Source organism: Diceros bicornis, chromosome 18 (assembly GCF_020826845.1).
Source record: "Diceros bicornis minor isolate mBicDic1 chromosome 18, mDicBic1.mat.cur, whole genome shotgun sequence".
Lineage (NCBI taxonomy): Eukaryota > Metazoa > Chordata > Mammalia > Perissodactyla > Rhinocerotidae > Diceros > Diceros bicornis.
The window spans coordinates 23,610,609-23,636,402 of NC_080757.1; the positions used below are offsets into that span (position 1 = coordinate 23,610,609).

General features: G+C 48.6%; 1 protein-coding gene and 1 non-coding gene across 6 annotated transcripts; one reads left to right on the plus strand and one right to left on the minus strand.

The window, feature by feature from the left end:
- Positions 1-343: 343 nt before the first annotated feature.
- On the minus strand, positions 344-445 carry LOC131418031 (U6 spliceosomal RNA). Its single transcript, XR_009222827.1, has one exon. It is a non-coding gene; the product is annotated as a U6 spliceosomal RNA (small nuclear RNA).
- Positions 446-1,219: 774 nt separating this feature from the next.
- Positions 1,220-24,989, plus strand: LIG3 (DNA ligase 3). 5 transcript variants are annotated; one of them, XM_058560362.1, is made up of 21 exons: positions 1,236-1,311; positions 2,166-2,232; positions 3,357-3,910; positions 6,027-6,170; positions 8,045-8,242; positions 9,152-9,303; positions 10,001-10,167; positions 10,281-10,358; positions 10,834-11,002; positions 12,592-12,747; positions 14,481-14,612; positions 15,002-15,081; positions 16,113-16,200; positions 16,568-16,645; positions 16,964-17,087; positions 17,685-17,827; positions 18,166-18,240; positions 18,693-18,839; positions 19,338-19,545; positions 19,940-20,061; positions 21,217-24,989. In XM_058560362.1, the coding sequence occupies exons 3-21, from the start codon at positions 3,361-3,363 to the stop codon at positions 21,448-21,450; spliced, it is 3,045 nt and encodes a 1,014-aa protein (XP_058416345.1). In that variant the 5' UTR covers positions 1,236-1,311; positions 2,166-2,232; positions 3,357-3,360; the 3' UTR covers positions 21,451-24,989. The 5 variants fall into 5 exon arrangements, with proteins under 5 accessions (XP_058416343.1, XP_058416346.1, XP_058416347.1 ...); XM_058560360.1 differs by lacking the exon at positions 2,166-2,232 and having other exon boundaries at positions 1,220-1,311; XM_058560363.1 differs by lacking the exons at positions 2,166-2,232; positions 21,217-24,989 and adding an exon at positions 20,942-21,208 and having other exon boundaries at positions 1,220-1,311.
- Positions 24,990-25,794: the final 805 nt, after the last annotated feature.

A 25,794-nucleotide genomic window follows, 5' to 3' on the forward strand; every position in this document is an offset into this window, starting at 1 on the left:
GCTCGCTCAAATCATCCTCATCTCATCTCTAAATGAGCATTTTATCAAGAAGATAATTTAACTAAATGCTTATCAAAAAATGCACCTTCCTCTCCACCCCAAATAACAGAGCTTGTCTAGGCCACTTTCATCTCTCACGTGGCTCACTACAAGAACCTTCTCCCACCCCACCCAGTTTTATTGAGATATAATTGACAGACACCACTATGCAGTATGAGTTTAAGATGTGCAGCATTATGGTCTGAGTTACATATATTGTGAAATGATTACCGCAGCAAGTTTAGTTAGCATCCATCACCTCCTACAGATACAATACAAAGAAAAAGCAAAAAATTTTTTCCTTAAAAATATGGAATGCTTCACGAATTTGCAGTCATCCTTGCGCAGAAGCCATGCTACTCTCTGTATCTTTCTAATTTTAGTATCTGTGCTCCTGCAGGAGCACCAAGAACCTTTTAATTGATTCCCTTGCCTCTCCCCGGTCTAGCTTCAACAGTAGTTACTATTCCATAAGGCCCTTCATGGCTCTCCATCCCCTCCACATTAAAGGCCAAGTTCTTTTTCACATAGCACAGAATTCCCTCCAGGATCTGATCTTTGCTTACCTAACACTGTCCAATTGTTTGCCTTTCCTAGACCCTGAACAAGTTCACTTACCTTCTCTGAGCCTGCTATTCTTTTGTAAAAATAGCCATCCTAATCTCTACACAATCAAGGGGTTACTCTCCCCATCATTCCTTTACACTTTATATCTCTCTATCCAGTACCTCTTTTCAATTCAATCATATTTACTGAATATTTACTATGAGCTGGGCACTGCGCGGGACACAAGGCAGAGGGATTACAGAAAAATAGATTGAATGACGCGGTCTTTGCCTTCCCCGTGCTTATTACAATGTAGTTTCTCAATCAGTATCTTTAAGGACTAGATAATCTCTAACGTTATGAGCAAATCAGAGGACCCTCAGAAGCTCAAGCCGGGCTGCGTCGCCGGGCGCCACCACGTCCCCGCAACTCCACGGCGATCGCAGATAAGCAACCACCCCCACGCTCCCAGACCCAGCCCACAGGCTCACTCCGCCCCACCGGACCACAGCCCACGTGGCAGGCGAGGGGCGGGGAGAAGCGTGGCGCGGCGGGGGGTGGGGGTGTGTGTGGGGGGGGGGGGGTGGCCTGGACCTTTGCGCCTGCGCGCTGCGCCAGCTCTAGGACCCGGATTTAAAGAGACAGGCGCTACAACCGTCGTGGCTGCGCGCGGCCTGCGGGCGGCGGGTCAGAGGCCTGCGGTGTGCGCCGGAGCCAGGAAAGCAGGTGAGGGGCGGCGCGGCGGGACCGGGCAGCGGGGAGAGAGGCGGCCGGGGATCCGGGGCTCGGCGCGGCCCGGAGCCGCTCCTCGGTTCCTCCCCCGCCCGCGGAGCCCCGGGCACACCCTCCGTGACGTGGCGGCCCCCCGGGAGCCCACGGGGGTTGGCTCGCCGCTCCCCGGGACCCCCACGGGCCGCGCAGGGAGGGTGCCCCCGCCCACCGCTCGGGCCGCGCCGGAGTCGGGGCGCTTCGGGAGGCGTTCGGGAGCCTTTACCTTCCCGCCGCGTCCCGTTCCCCGGCCCCGGGCTGTGTCCTCGGCCCCCGGCCGGCCCGAAGCGAGGGACGCGCTTCCCCGCCTCCCTAGCGGCCAGTAACGCTGCCCACTCCGCCGAAAGCGGTCAGGCCCTCCAGGAAAGGCGGCCGCCGGGCTGTCACTTCCCGGCCCGGCGCGGCTCGCCGGGCCTGCGTTCAGGCCTCAGCGGTTCCTAGAACTCGCCTCCCTTTGAGGAAATGCAGACCGCAGCCGTTGGGGGTTGTGGGACAGATGGTTTCCTCAAAGCAGCGTTGTGCCTCCGCGCCCCAGCGCCTCCCGGGCCGGCCTGCGGAGGGTGGGGCGCCGCGAGGGCGCTCCGCTCGGCTCCTAGGATCACGGGGGCGGGTGGCTCCTCCGAGGAAGGTGTGGAGACCTGAAGTGTTCTGAGCTCCCCTTACGGGCCTGCCATACTCGCACCTACCTCACCTCTCTGGTTCTTGAACTTCTGCGGGTTATAGAACCCCTTTGTGAATTTCATGAAAACCATGGACCTTGTCTCCGAAAAAATGTACATATATGAATGTGCACATTTTGTATGCGTTCTCAGGGAGTCAGAGCCCCCCCACCAGCCCATCATCCATGGATTCATTTTAATTTTCCCAGCCATCCGTGAGGTAGGTATTATTTTCCGTTTTAGAAATAAGAAAACTGAGACTCGGAGGGGGTAATGTAGTCCCTACACTGGACGGTCACCCTTGCACTCCCATCGGTGATTCCCATCCACGCGCTCTCCTCTGCATGGTGTTGCGCTGCAGTAGATAAAGCCTGCTTTTCGTTGTAACCCAGTAGCGATTTCACGACAAAGCGGTGTGCATGCTGAGAATAATTTCCAGTATATTTCAATTTGGAACTGTGAAGATACTTTGGAAAATATAAGAAGGTGAGGGGAGACCATGCAGATATGATCCCTATTTCCATTTGGGTTGATTTATCAGTTTCTTTGATTCTTGCCATCCAGTTACTTCAGCATTCCCTGATTCAAGGTGCTGAATTATAAACAGGCTAATTGCACATAGGGAGCCTCTGCTTAAAGGATAGCTGCTTCACTGATTATAATAGGAGCCAGTATTTACTGAGCTCCTGTGTGTGCGCAGCTCTGTTCTAAGGGCTTTACCCTTAGAATGACAACCCCTTGAGTTAGGTACTAATATCATCCACATTTTACAGTTGAGGAAACTGAGGAACAGAGAGGTTAAGTAACCTACCAAGGTCACGTAGCTAATGAGCTAGTATTTGAACCCAAGCAGTCTGTTCTAGGCTCTGTTTAGTTGCTTCTCAAAATAGGGCTTCTGATTAAGTCACAAATCTATATAGTGGCTTATTTATTTTCTGAGGATGGCATGTATGTTATACTTCACGTTAAAAACTTCATGAACATAATGTCATTTTTATTGGTGATTAAAAAGAAACTTCAGGATCTTGTAATACTTAAGGATCATCATCCATTATGATTATCAGATATTGCTGATGGCTGGAGAAAAGCTTTTACGTTATTTGGATTCTCTTGATTGTGATTTACTAGATATACATGTGTACATTAGATCATTGAACATTCTTTTTGCAAACTGAATTTCCCTGTATCGGAACTCTTCTTCATCCTGTAGGCAATAAATCTTTAATACTTTGGTATGCGTTTGATTAGTCAGCATGGACTGTATTAGGACTTTGACCTTTGAGAAAATTGGAAGCCTAGCTCCTTGTTTGTATCTCACCTTTTCTGACTCACCCTTTCATGCAGCTGTATGACTTTGGCTTTCAAGATCCTCTTCCCACCAACCCTCCGAGCACTCAGCCGAAAAGAACTGTGCCTAATCCGAGAACAACATCACTGGCCTGACATCAGACAATTCAGCCATTGGTCGAAAACAGATCTGCTTCATGGGCGCTGCTTCCTCCAGAGAAGAAAGCCATTTCTGTCATTTCAGGAAGGCAGTCTAAGACCGCGTGCCACCTGCCTTGTTTACTTGCCAAGGTTGCATGTGGGACTCTGCAGTGGCCCCTGTGAGATGGCTGAGCAACGGTTCTGTGTGGACTATGCCAAGCGTGGCACAGCTGGCTGCAAAAAATGCAAGGAAAAGATTGTGAAGGGGGTGTGCCGAATCGGCAAAGTAGTACCCAATCCCTTCTCAGATTCCGGGGGTGATATGAAAGAGTGGTACCACATTAAATGCATGTTTGAGAAACTGGAGCGGGCCCGGGCCACCACGAAAAAAATTGAGGACCTCACGGAGCTGGAAGGTTGGGAAGAACTGGAAGATAATGAGAAGGAACAGATAAGCCAGCACATTGCAGGTGGGGTAGAGAACACTTTCTCATCTTAAGTGCTGAGAGAAAAAGGGATAAGGAGAGTCGAGGCCAATTTTTTTTCTTTCTTGTTTTTTTTTTGTTTAACTTTTTATTTGGAAATAATTTTAAACTCACAGAAGAGTTGTAAGAATAAAAATAATACAAAGAATGCTCATATTCCCTTTACCCAGATTTACCTATTGTTAACATTTTCTCTCTTTGCTTTGTCTTTTGTGTTCATGTGCACTCTGTTACTCTCCCCTTTCACACAGAGGTTTTTTTTCCTGAACCATTTGAGAGTAGGTTGCATACATCATGGCCCTTTGCCTTTAAATAGTAAATGTACATATCTTAAGAATAAGAATATTCTAGGGGGCTGGCCCTGTGGCGCAAGCGGTTAAGTGTGCACGCTCCGCTGCGGCGGCCCTGGGTTCGCCGGTTCGGATCCCGGGCGCGCACCAAGGCACTGCTTGGCAAGCCATGCTGTAGCGGCGTCCCATATAAAGTAGAGGAAGATGGGCACGGATGTTAGCCCAGGGCCAGTCTTCCTCAGCAAAAAAAGAGGAGGATTGGTGGATGTTAACACAGGGCTGATCTCCTTACAAAAAGAAAAAAAAAAGAATAGGAATATTCTCTTACATGACTATAATACAGCTATCAACTTCAGTAAATTTATCCTTGATGTAATACTTTAATCTACCATCTGTATTCCAGTTTGGTCAATTGATAAAATAATATTTTTTACAGCTTTTTTCCCCCTCCAGTATAGAATCCCAATCTAGAATCAGGTATTGCGTTTAGTTGTCATATCTTTTTGGCCTGCTTTGATCTGGAACATTTCCATAGTCTTTCTTTTTCTTTTATGACATTGACATTTTTGGAGACTCGAGTACCTACCACCACCCCCTTTAATCTATCAATTTATTATCTGTATGGACTCATAGATTACTAGTTTTTCTTGGTGGCTTATAATTTTACTGTACTTTATTAATTTGGTACTTAATTGTCCCATATTTGGCCAGTTGGGAGCCCTTTTAAGCTGGTTTATCTGTCCTGGATGCCCTCATCACTTTTTTTAAAAATGTGTTAAAAGTACCTCCTTACTTTCTGGCATAATAGTCTGCTCTTAGGTTTACCTTGTATGTATCCTACCCTAGCCCTAGAATCAGCCATTTCTCTGAAGGATCCTAGTTCCTGTTAATGGAGAATGGCATTAGAAACCAAAATCTGGATGCTGCGTTTCCTTTTTGCCATGAGGTGTCTTTACTTTTAAGCCCTTTCAGCAGATAGAACTAGAAAATACGTAACAGATACATAATAGTTCACATGTATGCATAGTTTAGAAATCTTACACTGATACTTTCAAATCCAGTTAGTCCTTTATGACCTTTAGTGTCCTCATCTTTAAAGTAATATTTGTATCTTTGATTAAGTATGGTCTGGTCACTGTAGGAGGGCTCTAACAGTGGTTCTAAAATTGGGCATCTATCCTTGTTCTTTGAGAGGAAAAAAGACTTCCAGGAGAGAAAACTACTTCTGTATTCCTTTCTCAAGCTCCCTATTCTGCCCTGCCCTGCCTTAGCCAATGGCCTCAGCCTTTGTTACTTTTTGTCCTGTCTCATTCAAGGAAGAGAAATAGAAGGTAGAGTTAAACTGTCAAATAACTCAGTAGCTGGAAGTGTTCCTTCCTGTGCCAAACTGACATGCTCTGTTATCCATCTTCATTTTACTTTCTTATTCATCTATAAATTGGGGCTAATTCTATGGAGCTGAGGTCCCCAAGTTTTATCTATTGAGATGTGATTTCTGATTTCCTCCAGATAATCTGGAAATTATTATATGTGGGATAAGAGGTAGAGAGTTAAATGAAAATTTCAGTTACTAATAGAATAAAAGGGTAACTGGGTCTTTTGTCCCCAGAACACCTGACCTCCCAATAGTCTGTTACCTGCTACCTTCACTCAAAAAGACTGGCCAGCCAGCAGCCAGCAGCCAGCCTTGGGGGTAATGCCATGGTGGTAACTTGCCAAGCAGGGCTGTAAGAGCAGTTGGTAGATTCTTTGGAAGCTTTCTCAGAGATCTTTCACTGAAGGATATGTTCCCTTCTTTTGGGGTCCTACAGATCTGTCTTCTAAGGCAGCAAGCACACCAAAGAAGAAAGCTGTTGTCCAGGCTAAGCTGACAGCCACTGGCCAGGTGACATCTCCAGTGAAAGGTGCCTCATTTGTCACCAATACCAATCCCCGGAAATTTTCTGGCTTTTCAGGTAAGATAGGTTAGGGCTACTTTAGCTGTTACAGTCTTCCTTTTAATTTGGTAGGCTATTTGGGACTCTGGCTAAGAGTGAGGATGCTGTGCTACCTAGTCTCATTAATAATTTGCTTCCATCTGAGCAGAGATGTATGGCTAATTCTCAACACTCCACTTGTATAGGATTTCTTTGTGTACTTTAATCTCTGTTGCGGCAAAAAGATGTTTCTTTTGTCAAGACTTTTCCCCCTTGAAGTAGTTACCTGGGTCAGACAGAGATTGTTATAACCTGCCCTTTACTTCGTTGTTTTTTTGTTAATGAAAGAGTTTTGAGAAATTGCATCCCTAAACTTGCCCAACTGGAGATGAGAGTAAGAAGAAGGGAGATGTCATGCGTGGCCTAATGTAACAGATAGCATTGAGCCAGAGCCTTTTACTATGTAGTTTCATTTGTTCTTCCTTTATCCTTAGGAAGTATTTTATTGGGCCCATTTTATGAATGAGAAAGCTGATGTTCAGGTTCACTATGGGGTTAGTATTTACACTGAAGTCTAACAACTCTGACATCTGTGCACTTTTACCCTACACCCTGCTACCTCTTTTATTTGGAGACATTCTTGTGACTGACTCAGGTAGAAAAAAAGAAAGCTAAAACACATGGACTCAGAAGTTGTTTGGAGAGGTAGCTTTATGTGAGTGAAAGAAGCCTAGACTTGAGGTCAGAAGACCTGGGTCGTGGTTCCCGCACTGTCGCCTGACAGCTTGCTCGGGGAAGCAAGTCCCTTCGCCTCTGGCCTCATCTGTGAAGTGGGAGTGGCAATACCTGCCCCGTTTGCCCCACACTGTTCTCACGAGGACTAAAGGATCTAAGGTCGCAAAAACGGTGTCTGACTCTATGGGATTTTTATTATTTTAAAACTCTGAAGTTTGTTTTTTGTTTAATGGTAGGCCAAAGATAAAAACACAGGAGAGTGCAGGTGACAAAAAGGACAGCGTGTTTCTGGAAGGGACTTTGGGAGGAGTCGAGAGAAACAGGGTGTTCTCATTCTCGCGACCTGCTGAACATCGATGCTTTGGAGATTTTGCCCCCTAAAATCCTCTTTAGACTTCAGGTCCGAAATGAGGATGGGTTTATAATTTACAAAGCCCAGACAAGAAGCTTATAGCAGCAGCCTACTTGTAACGGCTCTGCTACAAGCTTGCAGAATGAAATTTGCTTTGGAAATGGTCACAAGGAGGTAAGAGGGGATCTCTCAAGAGTTGTACAGTTATTTTGGAGTGTCTGGAGGAAAGCTCTGCTCATTGACCACCTTTTATTTTGACAGAAAAGAGAGTGGTGATGGAGGCGGGTGGGAGTGGCGAGAGGCTGGGAATGTCTTCGCTTCTCAGGCTTTTGTCTCCTCATCAGTAAGAAGAGATTGAACTGGATAATCTTGGAGGTCTCTTCCAGCTCCTGCAATCTGCGATAGCTGTGATTTCACATTGACTAACATGTCCCTTGACTTCTTGTCTCTTCCTCAATCCAATTTGTCAGGGGTCAGCTTTACAATTGCTCTGAGATCCTCCTGATCACTCCTGGCATGAAGGCAGCCTTTGTTCTTCTGTGCAGCACTCATATAAAGACATGCACATCAGCTGATCTCCTGCTTTGATGTGAGGCCACTGTTTCTTTACCATTAATTGCCGTGAGATTTGGAGAAATTACTTGACCTCCATTTCTTTACCTGGAAGATGGGTATAATGATATCTACCCTAAAGGACTATTTTGAGAGATTAAGTGAAGCTACATATAGAGCACCAGCAGAGTGTCTAATTTCCCTTTCTTCCTTCTCAGCAAGGCAAAATGTATCATCTCTGCTATTTCTCTCTCCTTTTTCCTCTGTCCAACAGCCAAGCCCAACAACTCTGGGGAAGCCCGCTCAAGCCCTACCCGTAAGACAAGTCTGTCCTCAAGCAAATGTGACCCCAAGCACAAGGATTGTCTGCTACGCGAGTTTCGGAAGTTGTGTGCCATGGTGGCTGAAAATCCTAGCTACAACACAAAGACCCAGATCATCCAGGACTTCCTTCAGAAAGGCTCAGCAGGAGGTGGGGCCTAGAGCATCCTGGATGGGCTTTTCCTCTGCAGAGTTCAGAGCCATGGCCAGCTTCATGGGCATGTGAACTATACAGTTGAGCAGGGCCCCATGCTTGGTTTAATGCTTTTCTATTGCTGTCTTGAAATTCTTAATTTTTTTTTTTTTTTTTTGTGAGAAGGATCAGCCCTGAGCTAACATCTGCCAATCCTCCTCTTTTTGCTGAGGAAGACTGGCCCTGAGCTAGCATCCATGCCCATCTTCCTCCACTTTATGTGGGACGCCGCCACAGCATGGCCTGACAAGCGGTGCATCAGTGCGTGCCCGGGATCCGAACCTGGGCTGCCAGCAGTGGAGCACGAGCACTTAACCGCTATGCCACGGGGGCGGCCCCTGAAATTCTTAATTTTGAACAAAGAGCCCTACATTTTCATTTTGTGCTGGGCCCTGCAAAGTATGTAGCCAGTTCTGCTCAGAGCATATTGGCATCTTTCTTCCTCTGCCCTTATTCTGTCCCCAGGAGGCCAGAAGAACCTATCCCATTTGACCAACAGGAAAATTCACTATCCTGCATGTTTGATTAGGTTTTTGTAAACCACAGGCACGGCTTGGAATAGAATCTTCCCATTCTTGTTTCTTTCATTCATCTAACGGATCATCATTGGCATCTGTAATGTGCTCATCACTAGGGACACTGAAGTGCAAGTCAGGGCTCTGCCCTGCAGGAGTTCCTCCAGGGACTAAAGGGGAGGCAGACACATAAACTACCAACCACCAAATGCTGTGACCTGTACTATAGTGAAATGCACAGGGTACTGTGGCAGCAGAGGTAGCGATGGAGATGTCTTTTGGTTCCTTGAGTTTATGTGTTTATTTGTTTAAGCTCCATTTCTGAAGAAAGGTTCCTTCCTTCTGTCTTCAGATGGTTTCCACGGTGACGTGTACCTAACAGTGAAGCTGCTGCTGCCAGGTGTTATTAAGAGTGTTTACAACTTGAATGATAAGCAGATTGTGAAGCTTTTCAGCCGCATTTTTAACTGCAACCCAGATGATATGGCACGAGACCTAGAGCAGGTCAGAGGAAGGAGAGGGTGGGTGGCATTCCAGGTGGGGTTCTGCCAAGCCAAGCACCTGTAACCTCTTTTCTCTGGTTGGGGCATATACTGTTTTAGGAGACTGAAACCCCTTTGAGCAAGCTTCTGTTATGAGAGGAGCTGATATGTGAGTCTTTAGCTGTAAGTTTCACCAGGTTCTGAGGACTGAGATCATACTACTGCTGAGCCACGAGAGGCCTAGATCTTGAGGGTCAGGATTTGAGACTTCCTGCTGTCTCTCCTGGGACTGTCATCCTGGATCCTATTTTTTCTTGCTCTTCTTTTTCCCCTGTAACTTGGTAAGCCCCTATAATGGGCTTACCATTCAGCTTTGGTTTGTTCCTAACTCTGGCCTTGGCACCATGGAAAGTTTCTATCCAAGCACCCCCGTTATCTGATGACCATATTGGTCTCTTAGTTTAAATTCTAACAGGAATCCAGTTGGCTCAGCCCTGGATTAGTTCTTGGGTCATTTTTCAGCTAAGGCAGGTGACCAGATCCTATGCCACATGGAGGTGCCCTTTCCAGGAACTGTGGGTGGGATAGGTTCTCTAAGAAGTGAGGTCGATATGTGTGAGCGATGGTTAAAATCTCTGATTCACCTTTAGCCCTGGGAGCCTGGGGGATACCCTTGGCCACTCGGGTTTCTGCAGTGGCATTTTGGTTTTTGGAGACAGGGTGACGTGTCAGAGACAATCAGAGTCTTCTTTGAGCAGAGCAAGTCTTTCCCCCCAGCTGCCAAGAGCCTCCTTACCATCCAAGAGGTGGATGAATTCCTCCTGCGGCTCTCCAGGCTCACCAAGGAGGATGAGCAGCAACAGGCCCTGCAGGACATCGCCTCCAGGTCAGGGAGCTGCCCAATGGGGTGGGGCCTGGGGAGATGGAATCAATAGGGAAGGAAGGTTTAGGGGTTCAGAGATCGTCAAAGACCAAGTCGAATGTGCCTCATGCTCCTAGGTGTACAGCCAATGACCTTAAGTGCATCATCAGGTTGATCAAACATGATCTGAAGATGAACTCAGGTGCAAAACATGTGTAAGTACCAGCTCCTCTGACAGACTAAGTGGCCAGCTTCCTTTGTTGCCTGCTGGTGTCAGGACTTTAGAGTCCTGACCTGGGTTTGAATCCTGATTCTACCCTCTTCCTTGCTGTGGGACCCATCACTTGACCTAGCTCAGCCTCCATTTTCTCATGTGTAAAATGGAGATAAGAGTACCTTTCTCACAGTGCTGTTAGGATTGAAAGTATGGAATATGTTCAGTAAGTATAGTGTGAGTCTTTTGCCCACTCCAGCCCCGTCTTTGCTAAGGTGGCATCCATGCAGGCACAGTATCGCAAAAGAGCTGAGTTTTCCAAGAGGTTTTTTTTCTGTGGAAGTCTTTAGACAGTAAGACATAACCCCTCCCCTATATATTGGGATCCCCCCTCTCTCTAGAAAACAGACTGCTATCCAAAGCAATAAGGTCAAAAGCAGTGGTTTTTGTTTCCTTGCTCCTGTCTGCCTCGGCAGGTTAGATGCTCTTGACCCTAATGCCTATGAAGCCTTCAAAGCTTCACGCAACCTGCAGGACGTGGTGGAGCGGGTCCTCCACAATGAGCAGGAGGTGGAGAAGGAGCCCGGCCAGAGACGAGCTCTGAGTGTCCAGGCCTCACTGATGACCCCGGTGCAGCCCATGCTGGTAAGGATGCTGCTCTGGCCCTGCTTTCTGCTCCTTTCCAAGTATCCTATTCCGTGTGAGATCTGATAGGGTACAAAGGCAATAGATAGCCCTTGCAAGTTGACTGGAGGAGTTTGGGGAAGGAAGAGTGGCGATGCAGAGGGGTGTTCTCAATGGGGAAGAGAAGACAAAGGAGAAGCCAGCATGATCTAGTGGGAATACCTGAACAGGCCCAGCTCTGCCACCAACATGCTGTGAAATCTTGGATGAGTTACTTAGCCTCTCTGGGTCTTTAGTTTCCTTGTGCGAATGACATGTGAAACCCTTGGAAGCATATACCTAGAATGGTTCATCTGTCTTCTGTCCTGAAGATGGGGGTATATTATGTAACCCCTGAGGTTCTGCGACCTGCTCCAGAGTAGCTCTGAGAGTGGCAGAGCCAGGCTTCCTATGACAGGGTGACTTGGGCTTCCTTTTCTTCTGGAAAGAGGAATCTTAAGGAATGAGGACCAGCCTTGACAGAGATCTTCTTGGGCCTCTGTTCATGAATCCCATTTCCTGAGAAATGGATTTCCTTCCTGACATCAGTTTTCCTGTGCAACAAGACCCTCCACGGATGTTGCCATGCCTACTGTGAGAGCCTTTGGGTTGTTCCAGTGGTGTGCAGTGCTTTTTATGAAACTGTCTTGTGTGTTACACCCAAGCCTTGGTTTAGGGTTCTGTGTTTGGGATAGGGAAGTGTTCTCTCCCTCCTAGGAATGTGGGACAGCCAGCACCAAAATAGTGAGATCTCCATCCCAGGGACAGGACCCTGGTCACCTGTAGGAGTGACCTTTCTGACTTTTATAAAAATTCTTTCTGGAGTCTCTTCTACAACCTGTCATTTGACGAGTGGCATTTATATAGTTTAGTGGCTACTCACACAGGCTTTGGAGTTGGGCCTAGATTCAAACCTCATTCCTGCCATTTACTACCTATGTAACCTTAAGTACTTAATCTCTTTGAACTTGAGTTTTCTCATCCATAAAATGAAAACAGTATCTATCATGTAAGATACCACATCGAGGATGAAATGAAATTGTGTATATAATCTGACACACATAAATACCCCCAAAATGGTAGTCATTGTTGTTTGAGTCAGGATGGCACAGGTACGTGAATAAGCACTCCCGTGTCGTGTCTTGTCCTAGGGATCCCTGATCACTGCCACTCTGCCAGCCTCACTGTCACCTGCACTCTTGAATCTTACCTCTACATACCTCCTGTGCTGAGATAACTGATAGGTTTAGTAAGACAGAGGCCCTGCAAGATCCTAAATTATTGACCAAAAAAATGAAATGCTGTGTCCGTGAAATTTTATCTGCTCTACAATGAATTGCATTTATATTCCTCAAAATGCGAGTTCCTACATCAACTCCGGTGATGCTTTTATTGTCAGAGTATGACACTGCACAGCCTTTCCCATTTCCCTCACCTCTTCAACAGCCTGCCCTGAGGGTATGCTCTGGCAGTCAGTCCCTGGGACCTGGGCTCTTGGGCTGTCTCTGCTGAGCAGCCCCTCATTGGAAGAGCGCCTGTAAGTCTCCAGGCTTTTCTTTCCCCACCCCAAGGCCGAGGCCTGCAAGTCCATTGAGTATGCGATGAAGAAGTGTCCTAACGGCATGTTCTCTGAGATCAAGTATGATGGGGAGCGAGTCCAGGTGCATAAGAACGGGAACCACTTCAGCTATTTCAGCCGCAGTCTCAAGCCCGTCCTGCCTCACAAGGTATAGGTCCTTTCCTTTCTGCTGGGACTGTCTTTTCTTTCCTGCCTCTAAGAATCTCAGGGTCAGAGTTCCATAACCATTCCAGCTTTGGTACACAATAGGGTTTGTTTTGTATTTGTTGAATGGATGAATGAATTCATTTATTCATTTTTGGAGTCTTCTAATAATGAGGGGCTGCTCAGTAGGGACAGCCCAAGAGCCCAGGCTTGGGTTAATCAGCACGGAGCCCCAAGGACAGGGAAGCATCACTGGTGAGTGACCTACAGTGCTTGTCTTTTGCGTTTCCATGTCCTGTGTGCCCCCCCCGCCCGAGCTAAATTACGACTCATGTACAAAGGACTGTTGAGCTGTCAGTCATGAATTTGTTCAACAAATATTTATCAAGCATAGTCTGACAAGCAGTGCATAGTCTGTAATAGGCACTGTTCTAGGTAGTGGACATACAGCAGTAAAAAAATGGACAAAAATTCTGGCCCTCTGGAAGCTTACATTCTGATGTAAACAAAATCCCATGGAGCCATCTGGGAACCCAGACTCCTGCCCTTAATCAGGGAGCATTGAGAACCTCACTCCTAAGCCCTTCTCAGCTCTCAGGGCCTCTGAGCCTTTAGGGGTGTCTTCAGGGAAAAGCAGCTGGAACATCTGGCTCCAGTAGCTTGTGAGGAGATAGACTTCCTGTCCTTGCTACCCCTTCTTTCCTAGCTCAGACTCCATTTTTCAGAGCCCCAGGGGCGAAGGGGGTGTGTTATATGGCTCACATGCTTACCTCAGCCTTGCCTTCCTGCTGGAGCGCGGAGCAGTCAGGCCATTTGTTTCAGGTGTTCCAGAGAACTAAGCAGTGGCCTCCCCGTGGAGCGTTAGTGCAGGCTCACTTGCTCTGTGGGGCATAGTGAAACTGCCGAGGGACCTCTCCTGTTACCCAGGAAGAAGTTTGAGCACAGCTTTCCAGAACTAGAGCCCTTTCCCTGCTCTCCCTTACCCAAGTTTCATCCATCCCTGGGCTCCCCTGTGCTTTTGGTTCGGTGGAGTGGGATGGATGTGCAGGCCTTTCCTGTCCCACTTCAAGCTTCATAGCTAATGATGGCCTGTGTGCCCTGCCCGGGGGAGGACTTGGACCATAGTCATGCTATCTGGACCTCATTGCTGGCGTCACTTGACGGGGGCTACCATGGGTTACAGTGGGACTTCTCCCTATCTGAAACTGTCAGAGACTAGGGCTCTGCCTTTTTCAGGAAAACAATCCAATTCCAAACCTCTTTTCTTACTCATTCTGAAGATGACTGTGAGTTCAGAGCTCCCACTCAGAGAAGACGCTCCTCGTGTTTCCTTGCTGCTCCTGAGTGGGTTCATTTTTTCCTTTCCATTTTTTATACCACCAGTCTGTGCTCCCCCACAAATCTCTGCCTGCCTGCCTTTTCTCCCTCCCTTCCATGTTTGTCTACCCCACTTCTTCCCCCACATTCTATCTGTTTCTTCCTTTTTCTTCCAAACTCTCCTTCTCTGCAGCCCATATAAGGTGACTCAGCATGGGCCGACCTCTTCCTGGGTCCGGACAGAGGTCCTGAAACATACCCTATTCCTCTTGTCTCGGTAGCTGACAAGGTCTATGTTTTGCACATTAGCTGGGCTTCCACATGTTGGTGTTCTCTGTGCCTTCTGGGGCCTGGGTTTTGCTTTCCGTGGCCCTGCTTTAAGTTTCTCCTCCCTCACCTAAGTGACCCTTTTGCCTCCAGGTGGCCCACTTTAAGGACCACATCCCCCAGGCTTTCCCTGGAGGCCACAGCATGATCTTGGACTCTGAGGTGCTCCTGATTGACAACAAGACAGGCAAACCACTGCCCTTTGGGACTCTGGGAGTGCACAAGGTACTGGCTCAGGGCCAAATGTGCAAGAAAGAGTATGCTGTGTGCATGTATGTGTATGTGCTATTGGTCTGAATGGGGAGGACTATATCTGGTACTTAGGGTTGGGCTTCTTCTTCGTTTCTAAACTTTCTGAATTTAGCCCTGAGTTTCGATGTGTTTTGTTTTTGTTTTCTTGCATTAAAAGGAGCTGGTATTGGGAACTTATAATTGGGTTGGTTTCCATTCAGGACCATCTGCTCAGTGCTCTATGGCCCATGGGCTTCAAAGCACAAATAGGACTTTTCTGTCAGGTGCTTCAGAGGGTCTCCAGAGGTGGACTGGTAATCCCCATTTTTCACGCCCACTTATTTTTGTCCCTCATGTACCTACTACCTCATTTTCCCTTACAGAAAGCTGCCTTCCAGGATGCTAATGTCTGCCTGTTTGTTTTTGATTGTATCTACTTCAATGATGTCAGCTTGATGGACAGGTGAGGAATCTATTTTCGGTTCCTGGGTGGGGAGGTGGAGGGTTCAGATTGGAAAGGAGGGAGGGGAAGGGGCTGGAGCATATGCCTCTTTGTGCCCAGGAGCTGGGCAGCGGCAGGAGGAAGCTGAGAGGTAGCATACTTGCCATGCAGTCAACTCCCCATTCAGTGTTAAAAAGAGGCGATGTGTGGACTAGATCTCATCTCTGAGAGCCTGAGTCACAGAGGAAACCCAAACCCCCAGGGAAGTTTCTCTGCTACAGCAAAATGGACTGTTGACAAGAAATAGACTGTGAGCAAAGTAAGGTTTCAGTTTATTTCTCCAACAGTACCCACAGGGACACACAGGCAGATGGTTTTCAGCTTAGAGGTTTTGCTTTCAGAAGAGGCCGACAACAGGAAACTCATGATTGTAGGGGAACTGTGGGTGGGACCGTTTTAGGGAGAACTAGCAGGCTTGACTTAGCTGCATCCAAATTCTTGGGCCCGAGAAACCAGTATTGGCCCCTCCACACTTAGAAATGTATCCCTGCCCCCATCCTTCCCACACCAGCCCTCATCCTTGAGTGTGGAAGGGGAAGGAAATTGAAGGGACAAAAAATTGTTGCGGGTAGGAGTTGGGATTTGGGCTTCAGGTCCTGAAGCGTGTCAGCCTGCTGACCCAAGAACCAGCCAGCCTTGGGCCTGGGGTGAGGCAGGGTGCAGGGGATGAAAAAGAGAGTCAGAGTCGTTTTTCAAGTGGGACCAGAATTTATACAATCTGGTTGGGCCAGAGGCCAGTTCTTCCATGGCTCAATGACGTAGAAACAGGAACTACAATGATGACATAGCTCTATACCACAGCTCACAATTGTCCATCCTTGGTCACGATGGAGCCCTTGACAGGCAGAACTGTTAGACACGAGAGCTTTAAACCATGGCAAACACTCTCATGAAGCAGCAGTTTATCATTGTGTCTCTTCCCTCCTCAGAACTTCTAATGGGGCTGGGAGGATCCTGGCCTGACCTCAGCTCTCCTGTCCTGTCCCCCGTAGGCCTCTGTGTGAGCGGCGGAAGTTTCTTCATGATAACATGGTTGAAATTCCCAACCGGATCATGTTCTCAGAAATGAAGCGAGTCATGGTGAGCAAAGACCCCACCATGCTAGGCAGCATCCTAGTGGTCTGAAAGCAGGGTAGAGAATCCCTTGGGTCAGGTGTGACTGGGAGAATGAGTCTTAATTATTTTCTCATGGGGGCTGCAGGTGTGATGTTGTCTACTAGTCTCCACCTAGAAGGGCAGGGCATGAGACAGCTTCCTAAGTGGACTCCCTGTGTCTCAAAGCCACAGCAGCTCTCTGGTTGGGAAGGTCCCTGTTTTGCAACCCTATTGTTCCTTATATTCAGGTGGGCACTTTACTAGTGTGCCAAAAGGAACAACCTACACCTCACTCCCACAGCACCCTCTCTATTCTCACACCAACCTCAATATCTCTCTTGTTATCCCTCAGAAAGCTTCAGACTTGGCCGACATGATAAACCGGGTGATCCGAGAGGGCTTGGAAGGGCTGGTGCTGAAGGACGTGAAGGTAAAACAGTCACATCCTTTGCTTTCTCCTGTAGACTCTAAGCTGTTCCCCTGAGCCTTTCCAGCCCTGGCCAGGAGATGGCGGTGGCGGTCTAAGGTGGTTGTGGGTGGGTGCAGAGGGGCGCCTCTCCAGGGTTTGGACAGGTCTGTTCTGGATCAGAAGATAGGTTTGTGTATGTCTCCTTAGTGCCTGGAGTCTAAGGGCTCTTCCCCAGAGCGGGCTGGGCACTGTGACAGATCCGATATGTTATGCTAAGAGGTAAATCCCACCCTCATGGAGTTTTCATTCTAGTTCGTGGTCTCTCTCGTTTCCCCTTAGGGTACATATGAGCCTGGAAAGCGGCATTGGCTGAAAGTGAAGAAAGACTATTTGAATGAGGGGGCCATGGCTGACACAGCTGACCTGGTGGTCCTTGGGGCCTTCTATGGGCAAGGGAGCAAAGGTCAGGGTGACATCTGGCCCCTGGGATGGTATTTCTTTGAGAAGTTCCACTCGGGGTACAGACTGGGCTTTTTATTGGCTTGATTTGCCAGCATGGCCAGTCATGGCTTCCAAAGTTCTGGGTTCTGGGGCCCCAGCTGGCCCATGTCATCTCAGGCAGGGACATCTGAGAGCTACAGACTTGGGCAGGGGAGAGGTCAGGCAAGAATACCCTGTACTAGCCTGGCACAAAGAAGTTCACCTCCAACTGTTTCTTCAGGGCCTGGCAGCTTTTTTCTTAGGGAAAATCAGAATTTCCTGACTGGAGGGGAAGTTGGGTTCTGAGGAACCAGTACTTTTGGGCAGTCTGCTATGCCAGGCACTATTTAATTCTTTTTACTACTCACCAGAGCCCAACAAGTTTATGCGTGATTATCCGTAATTTACTGAAGAGGAAATTGTTATACAGCTAGTAAGAGGTAGATCCAAGAGGTGGACTCTGGCACTTTGATGCCAAGGCCCAGGCCCTTTCCCCTCCAGCAGGCTGCCTCTCACTGGGCACGTGGGGCTCGCAGACTTGGCTCCCTCCACCCACAACTTAGCCCATCCCCCCTCCCAGGTGGCATGATGTCCATCTTCCTCATGGGCTGCTATGACCCAAGCAGCCAGAAGTGGTGCACAGTCACCAAGTGTTCAGGAGGCCATGATGACGCGACACTTGCCCGCCTGCAGAAGGAACTGGACATGGTGAAGATCAGCAAGGTGAGGAAGGGTCCTAGTTGGCCCTGGCCTCTGGACTGGCCATCATTACTGAGACGCAGCACTTGGGACTGCAGGTATCATTTATCTGTCTCCACAGAAAGGAGAGCTGCTGCTTGGCCATGGGAGCACTATTAGGCCTTCAAAGTCTCTGAGTACCTACCTTGTGGAAACTGGCCTGCGTGCCCTCTAGACCACACCCTCTCTGCGCAGGGAGGCTCCCATTGCGTTAGGCTGCCTTTTGTGATAAGTCATCTCTTGTCACAAGCCCATGACCAAGAGGGGGTCTAAGTCTTGTTTTGGCTTGGAAACAGCCCAGGACAACATCTTTTCTCCTCCAGGATCCCAGCAAGATACCCAGCTGGCTGAAAATCAATAAGATCTACTATCCTGACTTCATCGTCCCAGACCCAAAGGTATCAGCCCGGTGGCCTGGGGTCCTCCAGCCCACAGAATGAGCTTGTGAATTCTCTAGTGACACAGAGATGTCAACTCAGCCTCACTGACAGTCCACTCAGGCATGGGGATCTGGACTGTTCAGCCAAGTGACAGGCACAGGGACGGCCAGTCAACACTGAGGAATCATCCTCAATAGCAAGAGGAAGAGATTACCCATCCCCTAGTCACAGAAGGTCTGCTCTAGAAGTGACCAAGAAGGCCTAATCCCCTCTTGGACTGACAAGAGAAATGGAGGCCCAGAGAAGGGACTTCCCTAAGGTCACATAGCATCAGTAGCCACAGTGGGACTAGAACCCATCTCCCACCTGTTAGCCAGTGCTTTTTTGGTTTTAAGTGTTCTGTATTGCCTCTAACTGGTTGGGAGATGTTTTCTTCTCAACCAGTAAGTGACCTGACTTACTCCTGACAGAAAGCTGCCGTGTGGGAGATCACAGGGGCTGAATTCTCCAAATCTGAGGCTCACACTGCCGATGGGATCTCCATCCGATTCCCTCGCTGCACCCGAATCCGTGAAGATAAGGACTGGAAATCTGCCACTAACCTCCCCCAACTCAAGGTGCCAGCTCTTAGGCAGCATGTGTGTCCTGTATCCCACTGTCCCAGCCTTGGAACCTTGGGCCTCTGGCCTTTTCTCATGTCCTGTGTCTTCTCCTTCCTCCCATTCCGCTGAGACAGGGCAAAGCAGGCAGTCAGAAAGGGAGACCAAGCTGTTGGCGGGCCAGGCACTAGGCCTCCGCCCACATCTCCAAGTAGGGAACCCTGCCTTCATCAGCCCACTGGGCAGCCCTGGGTCCTGCTGAGGACTTGGCCCCAGGCTACAGTCTCTGTGTTGCTGATAAGAACTGGGGAACAGAAGAGTGATTTGCACCAATTACTCAAGAAATAGGGCTGAAGTTTAGAAAAGCACCAAGGAAGCCAGCTTCTTTTCCCTGCTATTTATCTTTCTCCCCTTTGTTCCCCAGGGCCACATGTGCCTGAAACATTCCACACAGAGCATCTCTGAGGCCAGTGGCTGGGATGATACCACCTGACCTTCTCCCTCCCCCCTCCTCAGGAACTGTACCAACTGTCCAAGGAGAGGGCTGACTTCACTGTAGTGGCTGGAGATGAGGGGAGCTCCACTATAGGGGGCAGCAACGGAGAGAATGAGGGCACCTCGGGGCCTGCTGTGTCTTGCAAGGCCCCCCGAGCGTCCCCTAAGCAGCCGTCCACCAGTGCCAAGAAGGCAGGAGGGAAGCTGAGTAGCCCCAACAGCAAAGGCGGTAAGGAGAAGGGAGGGGCTGGGGTGATGAAGAGGGTGGTGTGAGGGCAGAGATGGAAGGACAGGGACCCATTCTCCGATTCCAGCTCTGAGCTCATGTGATTCTGTCCACCGCAGCTGACAGTGACTGCATTCCTGTTGCATGTCCAGCCATGGAACAGAAGCTGTTCTGGGCACTCTCCATCTGCTCAGTAAACGACAGGACCTGGGATAGCCACTCTGTTCCAGGGATAAGCCACCTCTGAGCTCAAGGGCTTAGCTTACAGCTCTTCCCTCCCATCTCACCCATGCTCATAGCAGACGAAGGGCCTGGCCCTTTGCTGCCCTGACTTCAGGGACCGTTATCAGCTCCCCTTACCCTCTTCTTAGTTTTTATCCTGAGCTCTCTCCTGCAGGCAGCAAGCTGACTGCAAAGCCATCCCCTGTGAAAGCGGGAGAGAAGCTGGTTACAGAGTCTTCTCCCGTGAAAACGGGGGAGAAGCGGAAGGCTCCCGATGAGACCCCATGCCAAACAAAGGTGAGGGTAAGAATGGCAGTGCACCAGGGGGCCGCTTTGGGCCTCACATTCGCAACCCTCTGCACATGAACTTTGAGAGATGAAGCAAGGTGTTTTTGGGACTAATGGCCAAACCCCCTCCCCGCCTGCAGCTGCTCCTCTGTCGTGGGCAGGGCCAGCAGTGCCGCTGCTCCATCCGGTGCCTTCTTGTTGCCTTGCAGAGGCGGCTGGCCAGTGAGCAGAGAGGAAGGAGAGCTGTGCCAGCAGGCAGGCGATAGAACAGCCCAGCCTAGCCAAGAGGCTGCAGGGACCCACCCGGCTGTTGGTCCCAAGTCACAAATTACATTAAAGGGGAGAAAGCCCAATCTGGGTGTGGGAGTGCAGCAGTGTGAGTTTGTGCACAGGGCGGGGCAGGGCCAGCCAGCCAGGATGGGGAGAGGGCACTGGCTTGGTGACTGTCCTCCCACCTGAGGAACCTTTTCCCTTTGTACTCCTTTGTCACTCTTTGGTTTGACAAGAGCTATCGAGCACTTACTGAGGCTAGTAACTGGGCTCAACCCTGGGGGGAGCTGATGACCCAAAGGGCAGATAGACAAACATTTGATCACTATACGATGTGACTGCACCACCCCACACCCCACCCCCAGCCAAGAGTAAGCCCAGAAGTCTGGCAACTCAAACCCTGAACCCAGTCCCCAGCAGACCTGTGGAACCTTACCCATCTTTTCCCTAAAGCCCTTGAATTCATCCACAGTAACGAGCAGGGCTCTTGGCTCCCCAAGTCTAGCTCCTTGTGCAGGTAGACTGCTTGATCCAGCAACATCACTGAATCTGAGAGCCACTGGCCCTGCCTGCCAGCCACTGGATGATCCTTAGAGACACATACTTTTCCCTTCTCCAGGTCCCTGATGTCAGGACCCATCTGTGCTCCCTCCTTTTCCTCCAGGCAGGGATGGAGGGATGTCAGTGCTGCGTAATCTGGAGTGCTTGGAGGAAGAGGGTTTTGATGCCTGTGCCTTTTCTCCAGTAAACTCTGCTTGTGTCCTGACCATTAGGCTCTCTCTGTCTCCGGCTCTTGTTCTAACTTCCATACCCTCTGGCCTGTGCTCATCGGGGTGGAGACCCATCTCCCCCAGCACAGGTCCGGCCCTACTTGTGACCCCTGTGCATTTGCAGGTGCTGCTGGACATCTTCACTGGGGTGCGGCTCTACCTGCCGCCCTCCACACCAGACTTCAGCCGTCTCAGACGCTACTTTGTGGCATTTGATGGGGACCTGGTGCAGGAATTTGACATGGCTTCAGCCACACATGTGCTGGGTAGCAGGGACAAGAACCCTGAGGCCCAGCAGGTCTCCCCGGAATGGATTTGGGCATGTATCCGGAAACGGAGACTGGTAGCTCCCTGCTAGGACTGCCACCTTCCCTCTCCCTCATGCCTTACTCTTTCCTACCACACTGCTGTACTGGGCTCTGGCTGGGACAGGCAGGCGAGGGGCAGAACAGGGTGGGGATGGGCTTTCTTCTCCAAGCAGTGCATCTTCCCAAACCCACCAGCCGTGCATGGTCTCTTCCCGACCAGGAGTTAGTTGCAGTGGGTGCCACCAATCAAGTCACTTTCTCCTGCTGGTTTCCATAGATCTTTCAGATCTGGGTGCTGGTTTTTCCGTCTTTAAAAAGCTTTTTTTTTTAATAAATAAAATATCTTGCAGTTATTTCTGTCCTTTTCCCCCCAACACCTCCGAAAATTTCCCTAGCAATTAAGCAGAGAAATCTTGGCTGTTGAACTGTCCATAAAGCCATTCCTGATGGCAATCACCTCTCCCTCCTTGCCTGCCCCTTTTGCTTCCAGGCTCATTTTAAAGTTGTATTTAAAAGACTGCTCTCAGAAATGCCTCTTATAGTTGGCAAAACTTGTATTCAGCCTGGCCTGTTTTGCCAGGAATGAAGCCTCATTTGAAAGAAGAAAAAATTAATTTTATGACTTAATTCTCCATGTTGTTCTCCTATTACAGAGTGTGGGTCCCAGTTTAAAGGGAGGGAACCAGGATCAGGTAGGAAAATGGGGCCTCTATGAAGAAAAGGGAGGTTGTTTGGGCTATTTCTCTGTGGGATACAGGGCTCCAGGAGGCTCTGCCTCCCCAAAATCGGAAACAAGACTGCTCTTTAAGAGAAAAACCCGCCTGAGAACAAATCTATACAATCTGCTTACAAAGAACAGCTCCTGTGCCACCGAGGCTGATCTATTTAAATAAAAGGAAAACAATTTAGTATAGACGAGTGCTTGTTCCATAGAACTTTCTGCGGCAATGGAAATATCCTGTAAATCCTCAGTGGCTGCTTTGAACTAGCCACATTCAGCTGTTGAGCACTTGAAATGTGTCTAACACAACGGAGGAACTGAAGTTTTCGTTTTAATTCAACTTTAAATGGTCACATGTGGCTAGTGACTACCACATTGGACAGTGTGGGTGTAGACAGACCTGGTTCAAATCTGAGCCCTGAAACTTAAGAGCTGTAACCTTAGCAAGTTGTTTAACATCTGAGCTTCCATTCTTCCAAGAGGAATGGGGATAGGAATTGCACCTGAATCACAGAGTTGCTGTAAAGAATAAATGAACTCAAGATACCTTCTATGAAGCACTTAGCACAGAGCTGGCACAGAGTTATCTAGAGTTGGGAAAATCAACATTGGCATGCATGGCCAGACCCTACCCAGGAGGAGGGCGCCCTGGCTTCTAATTTCAGAACTCTTGTCAGACCCCTTCCACAGCCTCACGTCTGCACGTTACAGCTTACGTTGTGGGCTGAGAGCACACTTGTCAGGTTGCCATCTGGTTCTAGACTGGCTTCCGTGTTCTTAGTTCTGCTGACTCCTGAGGGTCAGTTCTCTTTTTCTCTTAGTCACAAATCAGCAGGCTTGTTTGTCCTTCCTCTGTGAGTTAGGTTAATGCGATTCAGCCTCTGGAACATACTTGAGTGGGCCTATAAGATTGAGGACCACTACCTCCCCCAGCCCTCCTCCAGGGTGCTCAACTAAGGTAATACTCTGCTGGGAGGCTGCTTGCCAGTCAGCTTGGAGGCCAACTTGAACCTCACTGAACTGAGTTTCCACCTGCTGGATAAAATGTGTTGGGAGGAAGGTGCAGGAGGGGGAAGTACTGCCCTGACTAGCCCAGGACATTGGGTGTTTTCAGATAGGCACCATTCAGTCTGGCTTCAGTATCAAGAATAAGACACTCTTTATTCTGTGTCCTGTGGAGACAAAAGCTGCTGCTCCTCTGAGCACTGACCTACATAAATTTTCATCCCCGTCTCCAGCCTCCCCAGGCCAAGCAACTGGACAGGGCGGCAGAACAAGGCTCTCCCCTTGGGATTCTGCCACTGACACTGCCCTTGGGCCCAGCTGATCTAGACTCAGCCCCACCGGCCTTTACTGGCCGCTTACACTCAGGGTGCACCCTCACAGCAAAGCGGCCCTGCCAGCTGCAGGGCATCATCTCAGTAATGAGCTTGGCCCTTTGGCCCTTCCCTGTCTTGCTGGGTGTCATCTCCAATTCACTGTTGAAGGTGTTTTGTCTGTTTCCTTCCAGTCTTTCTGACACACGGTTTTCTGTGCAGCTGAGATTATACTGTATATACGGTTTTGTATCCTTGCATGTATTTCCACAGACCCTAAGCAACATCATCTTAAACCTCCCCAGAATGTTGGAGGCCCTCCTTTGGGTCTTTGTTTACATGCTGCTGGTTGGCAGCAGACAAGAGGTCATCCTGGGCGCTCAATGGGTCAGCCACCCTGAACAATGAGGACAAAGTGCTGTGGCTCAGCCTCGAGCCTTTACGCACTTTAGGCAAGATTCCTTCCTCTTCTCTTCTCAGTCACAGGCAGATCTGCACATAACCTAGTTTTCCCAAAGGCTGCCTTCTTGGGAGCCCCCTCCCCTGGGCACCTGGTCAGAAAGGTATATACAGGCCTGTGCACACACAGCAGTATGCCCATGAGGATGGGCCAACCTCTGAGCCATACTCCAGCTACCCCAGCTGTATCCAAAAGCTACCATCCATCTCCCAGGGTCACCCAAAGACTTAACTGGGCACACTGGCTGTCCTCAGATCCCTCTCTACCCACATCCTTAAGGCCCATCTCTACCAAATCAGCATCAATGTCTGAACTCACTTGGTACTTCTTCCTATTTGGTCATAGGATTGGTCCTTTTTCTACCCAGCTCCCATCCTCTTCTAGGCAGTTCCATACTAGTTGTGAGATCTTGAACACGTCACTCCACCACCAAGCTTCAGGTTCTTTGTCTGTTGAACAGGGATATCTTGATCAAGGCCACAGAGCCCAAGCATGTTCAAAAAGAATGCAGTCTTGAGCAGGCCTGTGTGCTCATGGCCTGGGATTAGCCTGTGGTTTATCACCTCCTTAACTATCAGACCTCTGGCATCCTCACACCAGATCGGACAGGCATCTATATTGAAACTTTATTACAAAATTATAAAGCAGAGCTCTGTAACAAAAAATACACATTTGGGTTTGCTTTAACACCCAAGTAAGTCTGAAAGAATCTTAATATAAGCCACATGAAGTAACACATTCACATCCAAAAGATTTCAACAAATTTATACAATATGTATTGAGCACTGATTTCTGTACAGTTTATTCTTATTTGCATCCAACTAGTCCAATGTATTCTGAACCAGTCAGCTCCCCAAGTCTTTGAAAACAAGTCTCAACTGAAATCTCAGAACAATCACAGCAAGAGCCATGGAATAATTGGAAGAATTAGATGTTTCCATGATAATTAAGACCAAGGATCCAGGAGGGGCGGGAGGGAGCAGTCAAGGATAAAAATCACGTTTTCTATAAGGTTAGATAGTAATTGAAATGGAATTTTGGAATTCTCAACTTTTATTTGGTGTAATAATAAAGAAAATACAAAAAAAAAAATGAGGGTTGTTTGACACCTTTTTTCCTAAATGGAAACCTTCACCAAAAGAGGTTAGAAGACCTAAGGGCAAGTTCTTTCTCTAAAATGAGTGAGTGACATCAGTTCTAATTCTTACTGACGTTACTAACCAACCATCAGGATGTTATTTTTTAACTTATGTCTAGGAGAGAAATTGGGAGATAGGGAGAGGTAAGGCCTCAACAGAGAAAGCAAGTTTTAAGTAGGGAGAGAGCCAGCTTCTGCCCTGAAGTTACTGTTAGATCTTAACTGAGTTGCATATATATAGACCTGCCTCACAGTGGAATCAAGGAGTAGCTGAATCCTTTGCAAACGGGCAGGCATTGTAAACTATAGTATTTACTGTCCAGCAGAAAGGTGAAACATGATGTCTTCACAGGGAAATCTCGTTTTCCCCAATTCCTACAAAGGCTGTGGCCCAGAATCAAATCATCCAGGACTTGGTATAATGTCGAGGTAAGTGGCCCAGTGTTCAGCTGACGACTACTTTATGAAATTATTCCATTCTCCTAAAGGGGATTAGTGGTTCATAATGGAGGGAAAGCATAAGTATGTCTGTACCAATAAATAGGTCCCCTTAGAGGTTTCCTACTGGTTTCCAAAGTCATGATTGGTTCTTCTAGTCTGAGATCTTGGCGGGGGTGGGGGGGGGGGGTGGAACTCTGCCAAGGCCCTCAGGTGTTTAGGGTTTGCATAGTTCATCTATTTTGGTAATGGCAGCACACACAGCTCTTCTGATAGCCATGTATGTTTGTGCTTGGCTAAGCTTCTCCAGCAAACCTTTAA

Bases quoted from the DNA above. Each gene is read 5' to 3' on its own strand.
- LIG3 (XM_058560360.1), top strand. From the start codon at position 3,361: ATGACTTTGGCTTTCAAGATCCTCTTCCCACCAACCCTCCGAGCACTC. The intron at 3,911-6,026 runs GTGGGGTAGAGA...GGGGTCCTACAG, and splicing joins GATAAGCCAGCACATTGCAG to ATCTGTCTTCTAAGGCAGCA. The intron at 16,646-16,963 runs GTAAAACAGTCA...GTTTCCCCTTAG, and splicing joins TGGTGCTGAAGGACGTGAAG to GGTACATATGAGCCTGGAAA.